This window comes from Clupea harengus, chromosome 15 (assembly GCF_900700415.2).
Source record: "Clupea harengus chromosome 15, Ch_v2.0.2, whole genome shotgun sequence".
Classification (NCBI taxonomy): Eukaryota; Metazoa; Chordata; class Actinopteri; order Clupeiformes; family Clupeidae; genus Clupea; species Clupea harengus.
The window spans coordinates 17486585-17502536 of NC_045166.1; the positions used below are offsets into that span (position 1 = coordinate 17486585).

The 15952-nt window shown below is 45.2% G+C and overlaps 1 protein-coding gene across 8 annotated transcripts in view; it reads left to right on the forward strand.

Annotated features, from left to right (window-relative positions):
* LOC105907257 (pleckstrin homology domain-containing family G member 3-like) overlaps positions 1 to 15952 on the forward strand; it is a 72542-nt gene that overhangs the window by 13267 nt on the left and 43323 nt on the right. For 2 of the 8 annotated variants that reach the window (XM_031581856.2, XM_031581857.2), the window contains exon 1: positions 13683 to 14901. The exons of 5 other annotated variants lie outside the window; for them this stretch is intronic. In XM_031581856.2, coding sequence (XP_031437716.1) covers positions 14769 to 14901 — 133 coding nt within the window. In that variant the 5' untranslated portion in view covers positions 13683 to 14768. Of the gene's footprint in view, positions 1 to 13682; positions 14902 to 15952 lie in introns of those variants that run through there. One more of the 8 variants, XM_031581864.2, reaches the window with a different exon arrangement.

A 15952-nucleotide genomic window follows, 5' to 3' on the forward strand; every position in this document is an offset into this window, starting at 1 on the left:
ACTGGCTGGGCCAGAGGCAGAGGCATGAGTTCTGCCGACGAGGCAAATCGTCGAGTGCCTCGGTTGTGCTTCCTCAGTATCTCTTTTTCTCTCTCGTCCATAACAAGTGTGGTTTGTCCCTCGAGATGGATCAGATCCTCAGTCTCTCAGATAGACCATCAGATGATCCTGGCTGAGATGTTGTAGATGTAGAAGCAGTGGACGCTAGGTTTGTTGCTAGGGTGTCTTTTAAGGACTCAGGAAGGAGGACCGTAAGGGGTCAAGGGTCATCCCGTCAGCTGTTAACATTGGTCTTCAGCTGGGTTGGCGTGTTTAAGAATGCCTTAACTCTGTCAAGCTCCTAAAATTTGTCATAATCTCATAATGGACTTTCCATTCCTCACCGGCTGTGTTGTGTCCTGGTAAGGTTATATGACACTGTGAGAACCCTCATCCCGCCCCCCCCCCCCCCCCCCCCCCCTCAAAAGGGCCCTAAAGGGGTGTTGTCGTGTTTTAAAGGCCTTGCACACAGCTGATGTTTTCCACAGTTTGTCTTGAACTCCGGGCCCCGCTCTGATGGCCGACAGAGAGGGCTTGTTTGGTTTGTCCCACTGCCGTCCTACTAAGCCAAGAGGCCGGGTGTCAGAGGCCTGACCCCAACAGACACGTCAGAAGAAAGACTGGAATGCGCCCTAACTAAGCAAAATGAGGAGGAGGAGAGAGAGACAGAGAGAGAAAGAGAAAGAAAAAGAAAGAGAGACAGACTGAGTGTGTGTTTGTGTACATGGATGAGAGCCTGTGCTTTTCCAGTCCACTTGTAGTGGTATGACTGCTATTTAGGGAATGTGCTTTCACACCTTAAACCTCTGAAACTATGAGGCACAAACACGATAGCTGCACTTTTGCCTCAAAAGGGCACGAAGACTATTGTTGCTCTGATTACACAGCCCATAAGAAGTGAGAACTGGAGTTGTTCAGCGGTTGATTTCAAAACCCACGATCATGAGACTTTCAAAAGAGTCGTTTTTTGAGGTTGTTTTGTCATTTTTTTTTTCTTTGTCTTTCTTGAATATGACTGAGGGCATGATAGGAAGGATGGGTGGGAGTGGGAGGAGAGGGAGAACGATGGGGATGAGGGGAGTTGCTATGGCGACAGCATGTCTCAGGGTGGGACTTGCCTGTAGGGGAACGAGGTTGGTGGAGTGATGTGGACTGGACTTCAGCCTGTGCTTGTGTTTGTATTAACTATGAGAAAAAAAAAAGGAAAAAGTGAACTAACGTCATGCCATGTGTTACGGAATGGAAGATTTCTGTGGTACGGAGCTTTGCCCAGCAGCAGGTTCGCGCGAGACAGAGGAAGGTTAGCGGCCTACGTGGAGAAAGAGAGCGCCACAACGCCTCGTTTGTTGGATGTTCTGTGATGTCTGTCTGTCTCTCTTTTTCCCTCTCTCCCTCCCTCTTCCTCACTATAGTGCCATTCTTCTCCCTTCCTCTCCTCTGTTCCGTGGCCATACGTCACATAAATCCCTTGTCTAACCCCGGCGCAGTCTGTTCTATAAAAGAAACCCTCGCTCCACAATTCACTGTTTTAAAAATGAATTTACACTTGTGTGCACCAAGAATTGGCTCTTTCTCTCTCTCTTTTTCTCCCCCCCCCCCCCCCCCCACACACACACCATGGCCATTTCACTGGGTCTAGTTTTAGAAGTCGTTATTGCTGGAGCTTAGAATCTGGGCTCTTCTGGCCTTGGAGTTCTGTAAAAACTGGCAAGGCCTGTTGTAACAGATGTGGCTGGCTGGTGTTTGTGCTATGTTCTGTGTGTGTGTGTGTGTGTGTGTGTGTGTGTGTGTGTGTGTGTGGTGTGTGTGCTTGTGCTATGTTCTCTGTGTGTGTGTGTGTGTGTGTGTGTGTGTGGTGTTTTGGTGTTTTTTGAAAATTGCAAGTCTGGTATTGTCTCCCATATCTTTTTTTATAGCATCACCCACTCTGTCTTGAAAAAAAACGGTAGAAAATCCATTAAACAACCTACTAAATAAATAACAACTGGACTGGCTAAGTAACTAACTAACTGATGCGTTTACAAGACGTGCAATGTCTACTAGTAGCATTACAATAACACATGTGAAACTTTTGTATCATGTTTACCTGAGTACCCAGGACACATTTTGTATTGAGTATTGTTTTCCCTTGTGCCCTATCTCCCTTTTCAAATATTATTATCAGGACGACCTGTTTGTTTTTGAGCTTGAAGCAACAAAGCTGACAAAGTAAAGGTAATGAATAGTGACCCTGGATCTCCACTCTGCCTCAGGGCACTTTGCATGAGCCCTTCACCTGTATGCAAAAGGCCTCATATGGGTCAGCTTCCTTAGTCCTGGGAAATCCATGCTTAACTGCACAGGGAAATGAGGGCAACCCATGAAGGCCTGCTGGGACTATAACAATAGACAGAGCATAGAAACTTGCCTGTAGGGGAACGAGGTTGGTGGAGTGATGTGGACTGGACTTCAGCCTGTGCTTGTGTTTGTATTAACTATGATATTAACACATTGGTGCAAAATGGATTCTAAGCAAAAGCCCCTGCATCTGCATACACACAAAGGAGATGTCATTGCAGCAAGCTGTCTGTTGGATCCAGTGTGAAGATATTGGGCCCAACTTTAGAGTAATTTGCCAAATGTATTCCAGATATGTAATCCAATATTTGATGCCAATAACCTGTCATGTCTCGCCATAGAACTTTGATCTGAGGCAATCAAACATCTGGACAGAGAGGATAGTGCTGAAAGAGATGTTTCTTTCCCTCTTTTTCTCCTATCTTCTAACCTTAGTCTTTTTCTGCAGGCCATTTCATTTCTCATAGTCAATGAGCACCAGAGATTAGATGATGGGATTAGAAATTGATTGGTTTAGTCTGGGGCAAGGTAGACATCGTAATCTGTGACATGACTACTGAGAGCTCAAGGTGAGCTAACTGAGAGTGCAAAGGTCCTCGGTGCAAGTATGAGGAGATGGAGCTTGAGCATACAGAAATCACTTCAAGGCTCGTCTCAGACATGGTTGAAAAACAATCTATTCCTCTCTGGAAGAGCTGAGTCCATCGCTAGTTGTCATGGGTGAATCAGCAGACTTTACTTAACCCCAGGTGTGTTTTTCAAAGAGTCTCTTTTAGAGCATCTGTATGCCTTCAGTGTTGTCTCATTTCCTTTTTTTTTTTTACGTCTGCTCTGACTTGTTCCTGAGTGGGAGCGAAGTAAGGGAATGGAGTGTTAATGACCTGACAGTGTTGATGTGCAGTTCGTGTTGAGTAGAGGAGATAATTACAATACATAAGAACAACATGTGATTTATATAACATATAACAGCAATATAACATCTTGCATTATAGTACTGGGACCTAACTTTAGCAGAGGTCATTAAACACACAGATGACTGTATATTTGCTACAGTAGATGGAGAATTTCAGTGCATTCCTAAAATACCCCATTAGAAGGAACCTGAATGAGAAACTATGATGAGAATTAATTTCTTGAGTATAGCTTACAAAGAACAAACAAATCCATGAACAATTACACTCAGCTTTGCGAAAACCACAGGATTCTTAACGGCCCAGGGAACGTACCCCTGGGTCCGCTCTTATGTGCAGCAGCAGCATCAGGACAAGGAGTGAGTTTTTATAAAGATGGCGCACGGCTCCATCCATGAGATGAGCTCTTTGCATTAAGAGAAGAAGCTCGGCTGTGTTGTCTGCATGCCCGAGGGCCGATTCCTGCAAGGCCAAGTTGCTTACTCTAGGAATGCCACTCTACAGCTTTGAAAGCTGGTCAAAACACGAAGAACCGCGTAGCGGTATTGTTCTTTGCATTTGGATTTTTTTCTTGTGAGTTGGTTCCTTGTATTTAACAGGAACCTTTTACAACTTTTTTTGTTGTAGCTAATTAAAAAAGCAATTATCACAGCGTTCCCCAATGGTCAAATGAGTGAACATTTTTGCACCACCTCAGTAAGTGGTCCTGAGTCTATATCTAGTTTTGTGTCATCAAAGACACGGAGATATGATCTTTCTATCAGTATCATGAATTGCAATACAAAGACGGTGGAGGGATTTACAGATAAATGAACTTAAATACTTGCTGTATCATATTTCATACTTCCTAGAGTTACCTTCATATTTGATACATACATTTTCAACAACAATCAGACTCAACCCCAAGGGCATACCAATACGGTATGCTGCTCATAATCTGGACCACGTTAGTAAGCATGTTTTGGTGGTGGTATTACATAGGAATTCTACTTATATCTAAAATGTCTATGTACTTTGAACATTGGTATTTGTTATTTAGTTAGATCTAGTTATGAAATTATTTAACTCAAGGTCTACCTCATCTCTGCTCAAGGCGAATGTAAAGAAGTAGTTTACGTTAGTGCCCCTATGGACGAGGCTGACGTCGTTTTTTTCAACCGAGAAAAATGTTCAAGCTACAGCTTCACTTTTCCTCATCAGCAGAATCGAGTCCAGCCATCTGCTCTCTCCATATCCATCAACATTACCTTTTATATCTATAGCAGGTAGGTACTGTGTATTTCGTAGCGAACATGAAGGCACACTAAATGGCTGGAGGTGTTTTGGCCCTGACTTCGAACATGGAAGAACACATCTTGAGTGTAATCATCCCGCCGCGTCAGACATGCAGCACAGTGTCTCGCTGTGTTCTCTGCGAGTGGAAAACCACTTCTACTAGCACCGGCCGGCCGGCTTCCCTCCAGGCTTTCCGAGGAGAGCGGGTCTGTTATTCCACTCAAGCCTGAGCATTTGTTAGTTTTAGGCGCAGGCCAGAATGCATACCTCTTTACCCACTTACCCCCGAACCGCTGACATCACACCAGTGGCACCTTTTTATATATCAGCGCTTCGCTGCTTTGGGCTTTTGTCAACTGTTGAACAATTACAACATCAGTGTCGTTTTCTGTCCAGATTGTTTTACTTGGTTCAGTGGCTTTTTCTCATGATGGTGTATCAGTGGATTGATTTCTTTCACATTCTCACAGTTTCGCGTGAGCACTTTTCTGATGTAGAGGAGGTAGACCTTTACTTTGTTTTGAACCCAAATCTATTCAGAGATGACCAAGGACAATGGTTAAACCCTGACAGATCCCCCTCAAAACTTCAAACTATTGCATAACGGAGTGTTTTCTGGCTCTCAGAAAATGTCTACTCTTTCCAGTTAACGTTATCAGCTGATCTATACAGCCGACTTCCTCGTCTCTGTGGTGCTGTATTACACAGCCTCATGTATTCACAGACAAACCGCCATCGGTGTGTCTGCTTTTCCCATGTGTTTCACCAGCGCGTTCCAGTCGCCAGCAGGGCTAGCCGCTACAAACCAGTGAGTCACATCCTATGCTTAGATCTTAGTAACTGTACACTGGGATCCTCGAGAACATGACTAGATAAGTGGCGAGTGACGCACGCTGAACCCTTGCCTTAAGAATGGAGCTCTCTGTGACTTGCTAACGCACGCCACCCATGGTGGATGGAATGTGAATGTCTGTGGCAGTGTGCCCATGCATTAAGAAGGGTGAGAAGCGATGAAAGGTGGAAGGAGAGAGTGTGAGAAGTGCAGGGTAAGGAGTGGTAAAGATGGAGGGAGAGAGGAAGACGGGAGATGGGGAAAAGAGAGGAGAGAAGGGAGAATAGAGGGAGAGAAGTAGGGAGGGAGGGAGGGAGGGAGGGGGGTTAGCACAAACTTGGCCATGTGGATTTTACTAAAGTAGGTAAATGGATTAGGACAGATTAGGAGCACTGGATAGAGGTGAATGAATGCTGTCTGTGGATCTCTCAGGCTGTCCCAGTAGATCCCTCAGATAGTTCCAGTAGATTACCCGTCCTGTTTTTGTAGATCTTTACATTTGGATTGGATTTGCATCTATCTCAGTCATGTTGTGATCAGACCGTTAAATCTTTTGGAGGAGATCCCCGTTGCAGTCTGGATGTGTCAGTGCTGTTTAGTTATATCGCTTAGATCGATGGTCTAGCCAACAAACCTCTTTCCCATGAGTTGCCCATCTGACTGCCACGGGTGGTCCTAAGCGAGGGTGTATAATGGTGCGTAATAATCCCTCTCCCACCCCCACCCGACCCCCGTCCCCGCCTCTCTGAAGGCTTTTCTTATGAGTGTGTACACTCACGAGAGAGCCTGAGAGAGCAGTCCTCTGTGGTGAGTCTTGACTCAGAATAGCCTCCACCCGAGAGTGTAATCACACATGACCGAGAGGGCCTCCGCCATGCCCATTGTTTTCTTTGACTCGGTCCTAATGTTTGGTCTCGACCGCGAGAGCCGTGAGTCCTAGGGTTGCCCTGAGGTCAAGTGTAAGTGAGTGGTTTCTGTGTCATTTAGGTGCCTCTTGGTCAACCGCCGTGGCATCTACGACTCGGTGGGGAATTTGAAACCCACAGGTTTGATTTTCATTAGAAGCCCGACATCGAATCATATGAGACTGTAATCGCATGTCATTTAACGTTCATGAGAGCCCGAGACACAGGTATTGTTATGACCCTCCTGCTCGTTTTTAGAAGCAAAGGCCACAGCGGGGAAATACATGAATGTCATAAAAAGTTCAGCAAGAGTGCACTCTCTTTTTGAACTAAATAATTTGCTGTTCTAGAAATCCATTCACTGGTAATGAGCCCTCTCTGCCAGATTCATAGTGTCTTCTCTGTGTGTGTGTGTGTGTGTGTGTGTGTGTGTGTGTGTGTGTGTGTGTGTGTGTGTGTGTGTGTGTGTGTGTGTGTCAGTGTCAGCAGGAGGGAGCTGCCACTAATTGGATAGAAGTTCTCCGTCAATCCGCTGCCAAGGGTGGGGGTGGTGTGTGTGTGTGCATGCATGTGCGTGTGTGTGGAGAGGTGTTTCAGTGTGAAGCGCTGCAGGTGGAAGCGCCTCACAGTCCGTGTGTGTGGCCGTCTGGGCATAGAGAAATCGAAAGGGTGAGAGTCCCCTTCGCCAACAACAACAAACCTCCAAAACCACCAGGATTTCTGGCATACCTGAGCGAGTGCACCACTGAACCGTCCACCCAGACCTTTCAATCAAGAGTAAAACAGAGGCGCGTGAAGGTACGGACAGGGTGCGCAGTGTAATCTTCTAACTGTCAGCTCACGCTGTGGTTGGACTTCAACAAGGCTTTGATTATTATTCTTCAGCCTTGATTGCAGTGAATATGGGTGTCTTGACTGTGTGTTTTTCAGAGTGAACGTCGCACCTTCTTTGAATGCTTTCACTTCTCTTTGTTGTCGTCTTGGTGGTGTTTTCGTTTTGATGACCTGCTCCAGGTATCTGCACTGTGTTGTTAAGATTCATTATTTCAAGCTTAATTGAGAGGTGGAATTCTAGGTATTTGATTTAGATATGTATTTATGGTTTATAATTCTTTCTACTTTTTTATGGGTCAAGACCAAATCTATAGTTATTCTCCATTATGGTCATTGTGCAATTGTTTGCATCTCATAGGGGAATGTAGGGTCTTTTTCAGACACAATGCGATCACTGTGTTTTGGTGAGTAACAATAGTGCTCTTCAGTCAAGCTTGCAGCACCCATCTGCAGCACTAAGTAGGACTGACATCAGCTATCCATGACAATTTCCCCATGATGCACCTCTACAGAGTTGACACCGACCTGCGTGCCGCATCTTGTCTCTGACCACACAACACAAACATGGGCATGAAACTTGGCAGTTGAATGGCGTTTGTATTTTTCTTTTTTTTTTATTCTTTTTTTTTTGCTCCTGGAAATGCCCGTCTGCTCATGCCATCGTTAGCGAGGCACTTTCGCCCACTAAGGCGCTTAGGTGATGTCACATGATCCAGGGCTCCAAGTAGCTGCTTATCGGCAAGGGAGGTCTGCTTGCAAACTCGCAGCGCTCCACTTACATAACAATGCTCTTGTCCTTTCAGCATTCTTCCGTCACTTGGCTGGGGTGTGGTTTTATAGTGGTTTTATAGTGTTTTCCAGATTTCCGATTGAATTGCTATCCAAGCACATCTCCTAAGAATATGAGAGAAATTAAAACAAAAAATAAAAGAGTAAAAAATCCCTGTCACATTTTGTCCATAAAGAGGTAGATTTGGGTATCTGTACACACGTTCATGCATTCATTTTCATTGGCAGCATTGGTGCTTGAGCTTTGTGGCTAACTGAAGCTAGCTGCAGGAGCACCTCCAGGCATATCGTTGTGTGAAAGGGAGATAAAATGGCAGATGCTGCTGTGCCATGTTTATTTTTCCACCGCAGCCCTCGCAGGCAGTTCAGTCGTACACGGGTCCACCCAGAGGCCTGTTGCATCTTCCTGTGTGTGTGTGTGTTACCAAAACAGCAGATTATCCTTAATGGCCTTAGCAACTGAATTTAGCCTTACCACAGGTGATGTGTGTGTGTGTGTGTGTGTGTGTGTGTGTGTGTGTGTGTGTGTGTGTGTGTGTGTGTGTTTTTTTTCTAATGGCTTTGATTTTATTAGCAAGCGCCGGCCACAGCTTCTGCCCCTTGGCTGTCGTGTGGCTCCCAGTCTGGATCCAATAGGCCTCCTCGTCCCTTGCAATGCTTTATGGGAGCATGAAAATGATTTAAGCGTCTCCACAGCTCCCAGAACGATTTAGTGCCAGCTTTGATGTCCGCTTGGATGGAGGTTTAATGGCGGAGTGCGGACGTCTGATGTCTGACTGAACACTCCCCTCTTATGCTATCGCTCAGCATGGTGAAGATTTGTGCTGTTTACCCAAAGATACTGTCAGGCTACGAGTAGCGGCTCAGAATACATACAGTACCTCCAGACCTTTGTTCTGTGTTAGTGGGACGGCTGCTTTGGATGACTGTTAGTGTTAGGAGGTTCTGAGTTGGAACAGGGTCCAACAGGGAACAGTGTTTTTCCCTGCTTTAACCTGCAGAGGTGCATTGCCATCAGAAAGGGTTATCACAGCTGTGGGGACTTGGAGGTGGGTCTTTTGTAAGAGTTTTTGCTTACAGCACAGCAACTGTAGTTTCATTGACTTCTCATCAAAACGTTGTATAAAGTCAGAATGGCAGACATTTTAAGACAATTTAAAAATACACTTTAAGCATAATATTCCCTTAGTAAAGTGCATTTGATACACTTTGTTAGACAATCACTTGATGCTATGAATGCTGTACTTCAGACTTCTATGTATGACATTGTTCTTCATGCCTTTCAAGACATTTAATGACTACACCCATGTGGTCTGAAAGTTCTCTTCAGCTGTGTAGGCAGAAGAGGGTAAAATTGTATTTGTGTAGCATCACGTGTCATCACGAACACACCCACATGCCCAAACACACATGCACACACAGACACAGACCCACACTGGCACATGACGCACAAATCATATTGATATCCCAGCAGCTTCTTCTTCAGCCTTTAAGAAGGCCTTTTCCACCTCAGAGACACTGTTATGACACATCCGAAGAGATGAATGCGATTTTCATTTGTGATTAGGTTGCATTGCATAAGAATGCCCAGTGCAGTCTGTTATCCCTCCATCATGACACTGCTCACAGCAGACATACAAGGAAAACCCCTCAGCCTACACACACACACACACACACACACACACACACACACACACACCAGTTTATCTCAGAGGCTGGCTGCTTGTGGTATAGGAACAGGTATGTAATCACAACTCAGCAGATGAGCTGAGGATCAGCCATCAAACACATTTCAGGAGGCATGCTGAAGTGTACCGGTAAAGTTCACATCCTCCTCCAGTATCCCTTCAGCCACTGGGTGAGGACAAGCTACCATAGAGCTCATGTCACCTTGGCAGTGGATGGTAGATCGCCCTGTCCTCCGTTGTGATATATTTGTGGTTGGGTTTATAGCCTGTGATCATCTCGGCCTTAAAGCGGTGTGCCTAAATCCGTTAGTGGGGAGAGCTAAGCCTGCCTGAATTCCCAGTTCTGCCATACTGTCAGCCTTGCTCCTCTATATAAAATCTTGTGTGTGTTAGTTTATAAAAGTGGTGTATAAATCAGATTTACATGGTCAAGTACATGAATAGACTCGCATTCCATCCTTCGTCTGTTTGTCTAACTATAACACTCTCTCTCTCTTTCTCTCTCGCTCTCTCTCTCTATCTATCTATCTATCTCTCTCTCTCTCTCTCTCTCTCTCTCTCTCTCTCTCTCTCTCTCTCTCACTCCCTTTCTCTCCTTCTACCATATTAGTAAAGATTTAGTGTTGGGCTTTCGGTCAAATGACTGGGCAGCTCTGTGGTTTCTGTTGTGCGCGACGCCTGGATGGTTATTAAAGCCATCCATCACGGGAAGATACGATCACAAGAATCTCAAGAAGATTTATTCAGCTTCTAAAACGAGTCACTCCATTGCTCATGATAACATGTTAATGTAAGGTAAATGGGCCTTGGCATCTGCAGCATGTATGAAATATATTTAGTGTTGTCCATAAAACATTCTTCCAAAAAAAAAAAACGGTCAGCTTCTCGAAACACATCTGAATGTAAGAGTGCCCAGAATGTTACCATATGTTCTGTTCTGCCAGTTGTGGGGACTTCATACTGCCTCTGCCCGCTGGGTTCTGGCTCGATAGAAAAGAGAGACAGTGACCATGGCCTGGACCACAGAGGGGAGGAGATGGGCATAGTGAGTAAGAGCTGGGGGTTATGGGTAGAGGAGGAACTGTAGTTTACATCTACATTCTTTCAGTGATCAAATACTGATATCCATCTGGCCGAACAGAGAAGGGGTGAATATTACAGGTGTGTGGGCTCACTGGGAATGGAACGCATGATGACCTTGGTGTTGCAAGCTCTTTGTGTGCCCCAGTGGAGCCTCAGTGTTTGGGCCTCATTCCCAAGGCCAGTAGCCATGGCTCTCTTGCTTGTCAGAGATCTTTAGCCCCTTAGAGGGATGAACTGCATTTATCACAAGGGCAGTAGAAGCGTGTCTGGGGCAAGTAAAACGGTAGGGGCAGCAGCTTGCTTGAAGCAGCGTGAGTTTGTTAAAGGGGTAGGGGTATGATTGGCAGCAAAGGGGCTGGTGAGGAGGAGGAGGAGGAGGAGGAGGAGGAAGGAGAAGCATGATGGGGTAAGGGGAAGGACAGCAGGGGAGGGGTTGGGAAGGCAGGAAGTCTGGGGTCTCTCTGAGGCAGCAGACTTCATTCTGGCTCCTCCGCCTCATACCAGGCATTCCAAGAATTAAAAGCTACAGTAAGAGAGTTTGATGCAATTGTCTTGGAATGCGGTCTTTTGCCCCCCCCCCCCCCCCCACCCTCCAGTCCAGGATTAATAAAATATTCCATGAGGTTGGGTGTGAAAAGTTAATCCCATTTAATCCCTGACCTGTACACCCATCCACCCCCCCCCCTCTCCCAAACACATAAACATGCCATGGTGTTCAGCGTTAGCCAAAAAACACACCAAAGGAATGTTTTTGTCATGTTTCCTGATCCTCTGACTTCTCTAAGAGAGGAAGGATAGTATATGGAAGATGACACTTCCAGAATGTGGCTTTGAGTGTCTTTTTCTTTTTTTTTTCTTGGCTGATCGCCACTTTGGGTTATTCTTTAGGGACATCTAATCCTGTCATGTAATGCATAGGCCTGCTAACCACATGCATTACACAGCGACATTCCAGCATTTCACTCACAGCATTCCAGAACATTAGATTAGCATTACAAATGCTGTACTAGACATGTGCTCTACGTCCAAAGCATTTCAAAGTATTCACCAGGTTCATCTACACGACCAAGTGAAATGTTATCTGAATGATGTGTGTGCTCTCGGAGTAGAGGCCCTCTTGTTCTCCCCCATAAAGACTGTCCATTTAACATTTTATTCCGACACTTAAATCAGTTCCCAGGGTTCTCATTAATCTATCCTAATCTTTCATAGGCTGTAATTTTTTGCTAATTCTTGACATTTATCTCTTCCCCATTGAGTCAATGGGGGAATTGTTCTCAAGCAAACTACATGGTTTCCAAGGACTGCGTCAGTCTTAAGGTGATACCCGTGATCCAGTTATCAAGCCCTCTTCAGATGTTTCACATGCTTTGTATCAGCGATTAGTTAAAAAAACGAAAATAAAAACCATTAAGTTAATTGGTTTTCCCAGGGCAAGTTTGGAAACTGTCCCCAATCCTTAAAAAAAACAGCTACATGTGATGGTAGTGGTTTTGGTGGGGGATGTGTGTTTGTGTGTGTCTGTGATTTGATTTATATCAGATGTGTGTGTGTGTGTGTGTGTGTGTGTGTGTGTGTGTGTGTCTGTGATTTGATTTGTGTGTGTGTTTGTGTCTGTCTGTGAAGCAACGTGTCATTACACGTTGTTTACTTGCCCTGACCTCACTTGCCCCCATGCGTGTTTCTCTCTGAAGTGCCTGGCTGTTGTTTACCCCGGGTTGCCCAAGTGCACAGTAAACACTCACCCCGGCCCATTCGGCGGTGTAATGGCTAACGGGCGTAATCTGCACGCCTCACTCCTGCACCATCTGAGGCCGTAATCCTGTTCCACCCCCTCTGAGCCAACCCAATTACCAGTCCAATAAGAGCACATCTGCTTCAATATGTCTTTGGAGTCGTTTTATACCACGACCCTGGATTATGCATCCCAAAAAATATGTTGGATTTCCACGGGATAAGTGGATCCTTTTGCAGTGGCCACTCTCGTTCCACTCCGGTAGGAATTCTGTCTGTTTTTCTCCGATTTTCTCTTAGTTTTTAAAAGATGACATGCTCAGCCACCTTGGGATTCCATTATGGAAATTTGCGTTTTGAAAGGATGTTTTTTTTTTCATGAAATGTTAATTTAATAATCTCCAAATTGAATCTGTGTTTCATTTCCATACACTGGGATAGTTCCTAAAAGCCCAGCGGGATGGCCAACAGTATAAGTAAATATGAGCGGTACATATGAGCGGTACATATGATACATATGAGCGGTGACCGGTGCACTGTCCTGGGTGGAACAGCAACAGCAGCTCTGGTTCTGCCCAAGTGCCTCCTTCTGATTTCAGACCAGCGAAGGAATACTAAACTGAAAGAGCAAAATGTGAAAAAGCCCCCGACAGATTAATGTAACACTGATGACCAGTTTGTAACATTTGCCCAATCAGCTTGCTCTGTTGAGTGTTGCATCGTTTAAAACTGCAATAACAGCTTTCAGTGACCTGTTTTATTGCAGTCCTCATGCACGAGTAATGGGAGTGGGTGATAAAAGTGTTGCTTATCCATGAACACAGAGTGAACCAGTATTCGATACATGTTCATGCTGCTGAAATGTACTCCACTCAGGTCATTGTGGTCATTTAGGATGGTTGATTCCAAGTAGTCACGACCGACATAAGTGGGCAGGGGCTCTACATGACTCAACCTAACCTGAGGCTTTAGTTTTACAAATTACAGTATTCAAACAACAACAGCTCGTCATAAAGTTTAAAAAAAAACGAAAAAAAAAAAAACAGAACCAGTTTTTGATCAGTAGTCCAGTGTTGAGGTCTACCACACTGCTCTGGATCTAGGGTGTAGACTGGCTCTATAGTGCAACAGTGTGCTGTGGACTCCATGGTGATCCCGCAGTGACCCTTCATGCTTCCATGACCTTCCCGGTCACCCACGCAGCCCAGAAGCCTTTTCTGTCCTTCTGAACCCCCCCCCCCCCCCCCCCCGACAGGTTGAAAGGCATGCATAGGTGAGTGGTGCCAGTGGGCTTCAAACCAGCTGGCGCCTTGAGGAAAGGTTAGCATGCCTGCTCAGTTAGCCTTTGATGTGGAATGTGCCCACAATTCTTGTCCATAAAGATCACCATGGACACACATCAGTAGTTCTACTGAGGGGCTGACATTTCAGTCTGTCTGTATGAATACTGTCAGAGTCTGACATGCTTTAGAAGAAGCACTCAGTGTGTTAAGAGTTTTTTTTTTTTTTTTTTTTTTTTTTTTTTTTAAAGCAGCCATTTTGGCTGTAACACTTACCAGTTTCTTGTCATTAAAATGGTATTAGGGATATTCAGCAGAGTGTAAATGCCAAACAGTAAAGGCCAAGGAATCTGTAGAGGCCTACCATTACGCACAAGCGATATTAAACATGACTGATTATGTTAGGTAACCTAATACTTAATAACCTCACAGGATCATTACTGTGGACTGATTGACAGTACGATATTAAGCGTCCTTTGCTCTGAGGAACAGTGAACCGTACACGGTATAGTAAGTTCGCCAGTAGAAAGTGCCATTGTTGTGAACACATACCTCTACTCCCCCTGTTCCTCTGGGTCAGCAGCCTCTGGGCTACCTCTGCCCTCGGAACAAGTGATAGAAAAGACAGAGAGGAGGGAGAGAGCCTTTCAGTTAGAGTAGAGGAAAGGAGGGGCGAAAGGGAGTGTTGATTACGATATTGTCCAACAGTGACGAATAGAGATAACCGCACAACCTGGACATTCTTATGATCTTACTCAGACTGGAAGAGCCTTTGCTGTCTTCCTCCTTCTGCCTTTCATTTTTTTTTCTCTCCTTCCTGATAAAAGGGGGCGTGCTCCTGTGTTTACACGTGCTTGTGTGAGGCGGGGTGGGGACAGGAGCAGCCAACGGCTCACTTGCCCGCTCAGCCAGTGTGTGTGTGTGTGTGTGTGTGAATATGTAGGTATTGATCTATGCAGAGATCTCTACTTTCCGGAGCTGCTGGATCCAACCTGTGGATTGAATGATTGATTGATCAGGATCTCAGTTGGATCAGAGGACTATAGGTGATCGGATGAGCTATGGGCTCTCTCCGTGGCAGTAAGGAGCGGGGTTGGGGAGCGGTCTTTCGGCCCGGCCTGGAGGTGTTTGCACTGAGGGCCCTCTGGGAGGAACGTGGGCTCCAGATCAACCGCAGGATGTCCCGTCTGCTGGGTGAGAGAGTGAGTGAGTGAGTGAGTGAGTGAGTGAGTGAGTGAGTGAGTGAGTGAGTGAGTGAGGAAGGGATAGACGGAGAGAGAGAGTGAGTGGGTGATGGAGGGAGGGAGAGAAGGGGAGCAGCCGCATCTCTATGGGGTTTTATATGAATGGATTGACCCACCATTCTCCAGAGCAGGTGGGTGTGGATCTCCTCTGATGTGGTAAGCCAGACTACAGCTTCCACCTTCATGAGAGAGAGAGAGAGAGAGAGAGAGAGAGAGAGAGAGAGAGAGAGAGAGAGAGAGAGAGAGAGAGAGAGAGAGAGAGAGAGAGAGAGAGAGAGAGAGAGAGAGAGAGAGAGAGAGAGAGAGAGAGAGAGAGAGAGAATTTTTTTTTGAATTTTAAAACAAACTTTATTGTACAACAACTGAGAGCACCGCACATCAGTACATCAAGTACATCAGTTATTCAAACATCGAGCAAAAGAAAGTTCATCATTTGTTACAGAGCACAGGGCACCATCCGTACACCATCTGTCTGTGAAAGACTCAATTGCCCTTGTTAGCTTGTAAAAATGAAAATCAATAGTAATTCTGGACTTTATTAAGTTCTTGAAAACAGCTATAACATCATCTCCCATGTTCTGCTGGACTTTATTTTTTCGGCTCATATAAATAGCAAGCTTGGCCTGACCAACAATAAAATTAATAAGCTCACATTTTGTTCTGTGTTTCTGATTGTAGAAAAAACCAAGTATAAACCCTTGTTTGGTAAACACAATTCCAAAAGAAAATAACAAATGACTTAGCAAGCAAAACAATGAACTAAGCCTATTACACTCCATAAAGCAATGATAAATCGTCTCTCTCTCTGTACAGAATGGACAAGTATCACATATTGTTGGGTTCATCACAGACACTATGGCATTCACAGCAATGGCACCATGCAAGATCCTCCATTGAAGATCACCAGTTCTCTTTGTCAATGGAGACTTGTAAAAAACTCTCCACACAGGCTTGGTTTTGTCATCAATACCTAACTTGTCTCTCCACACAGTATCCGTTCT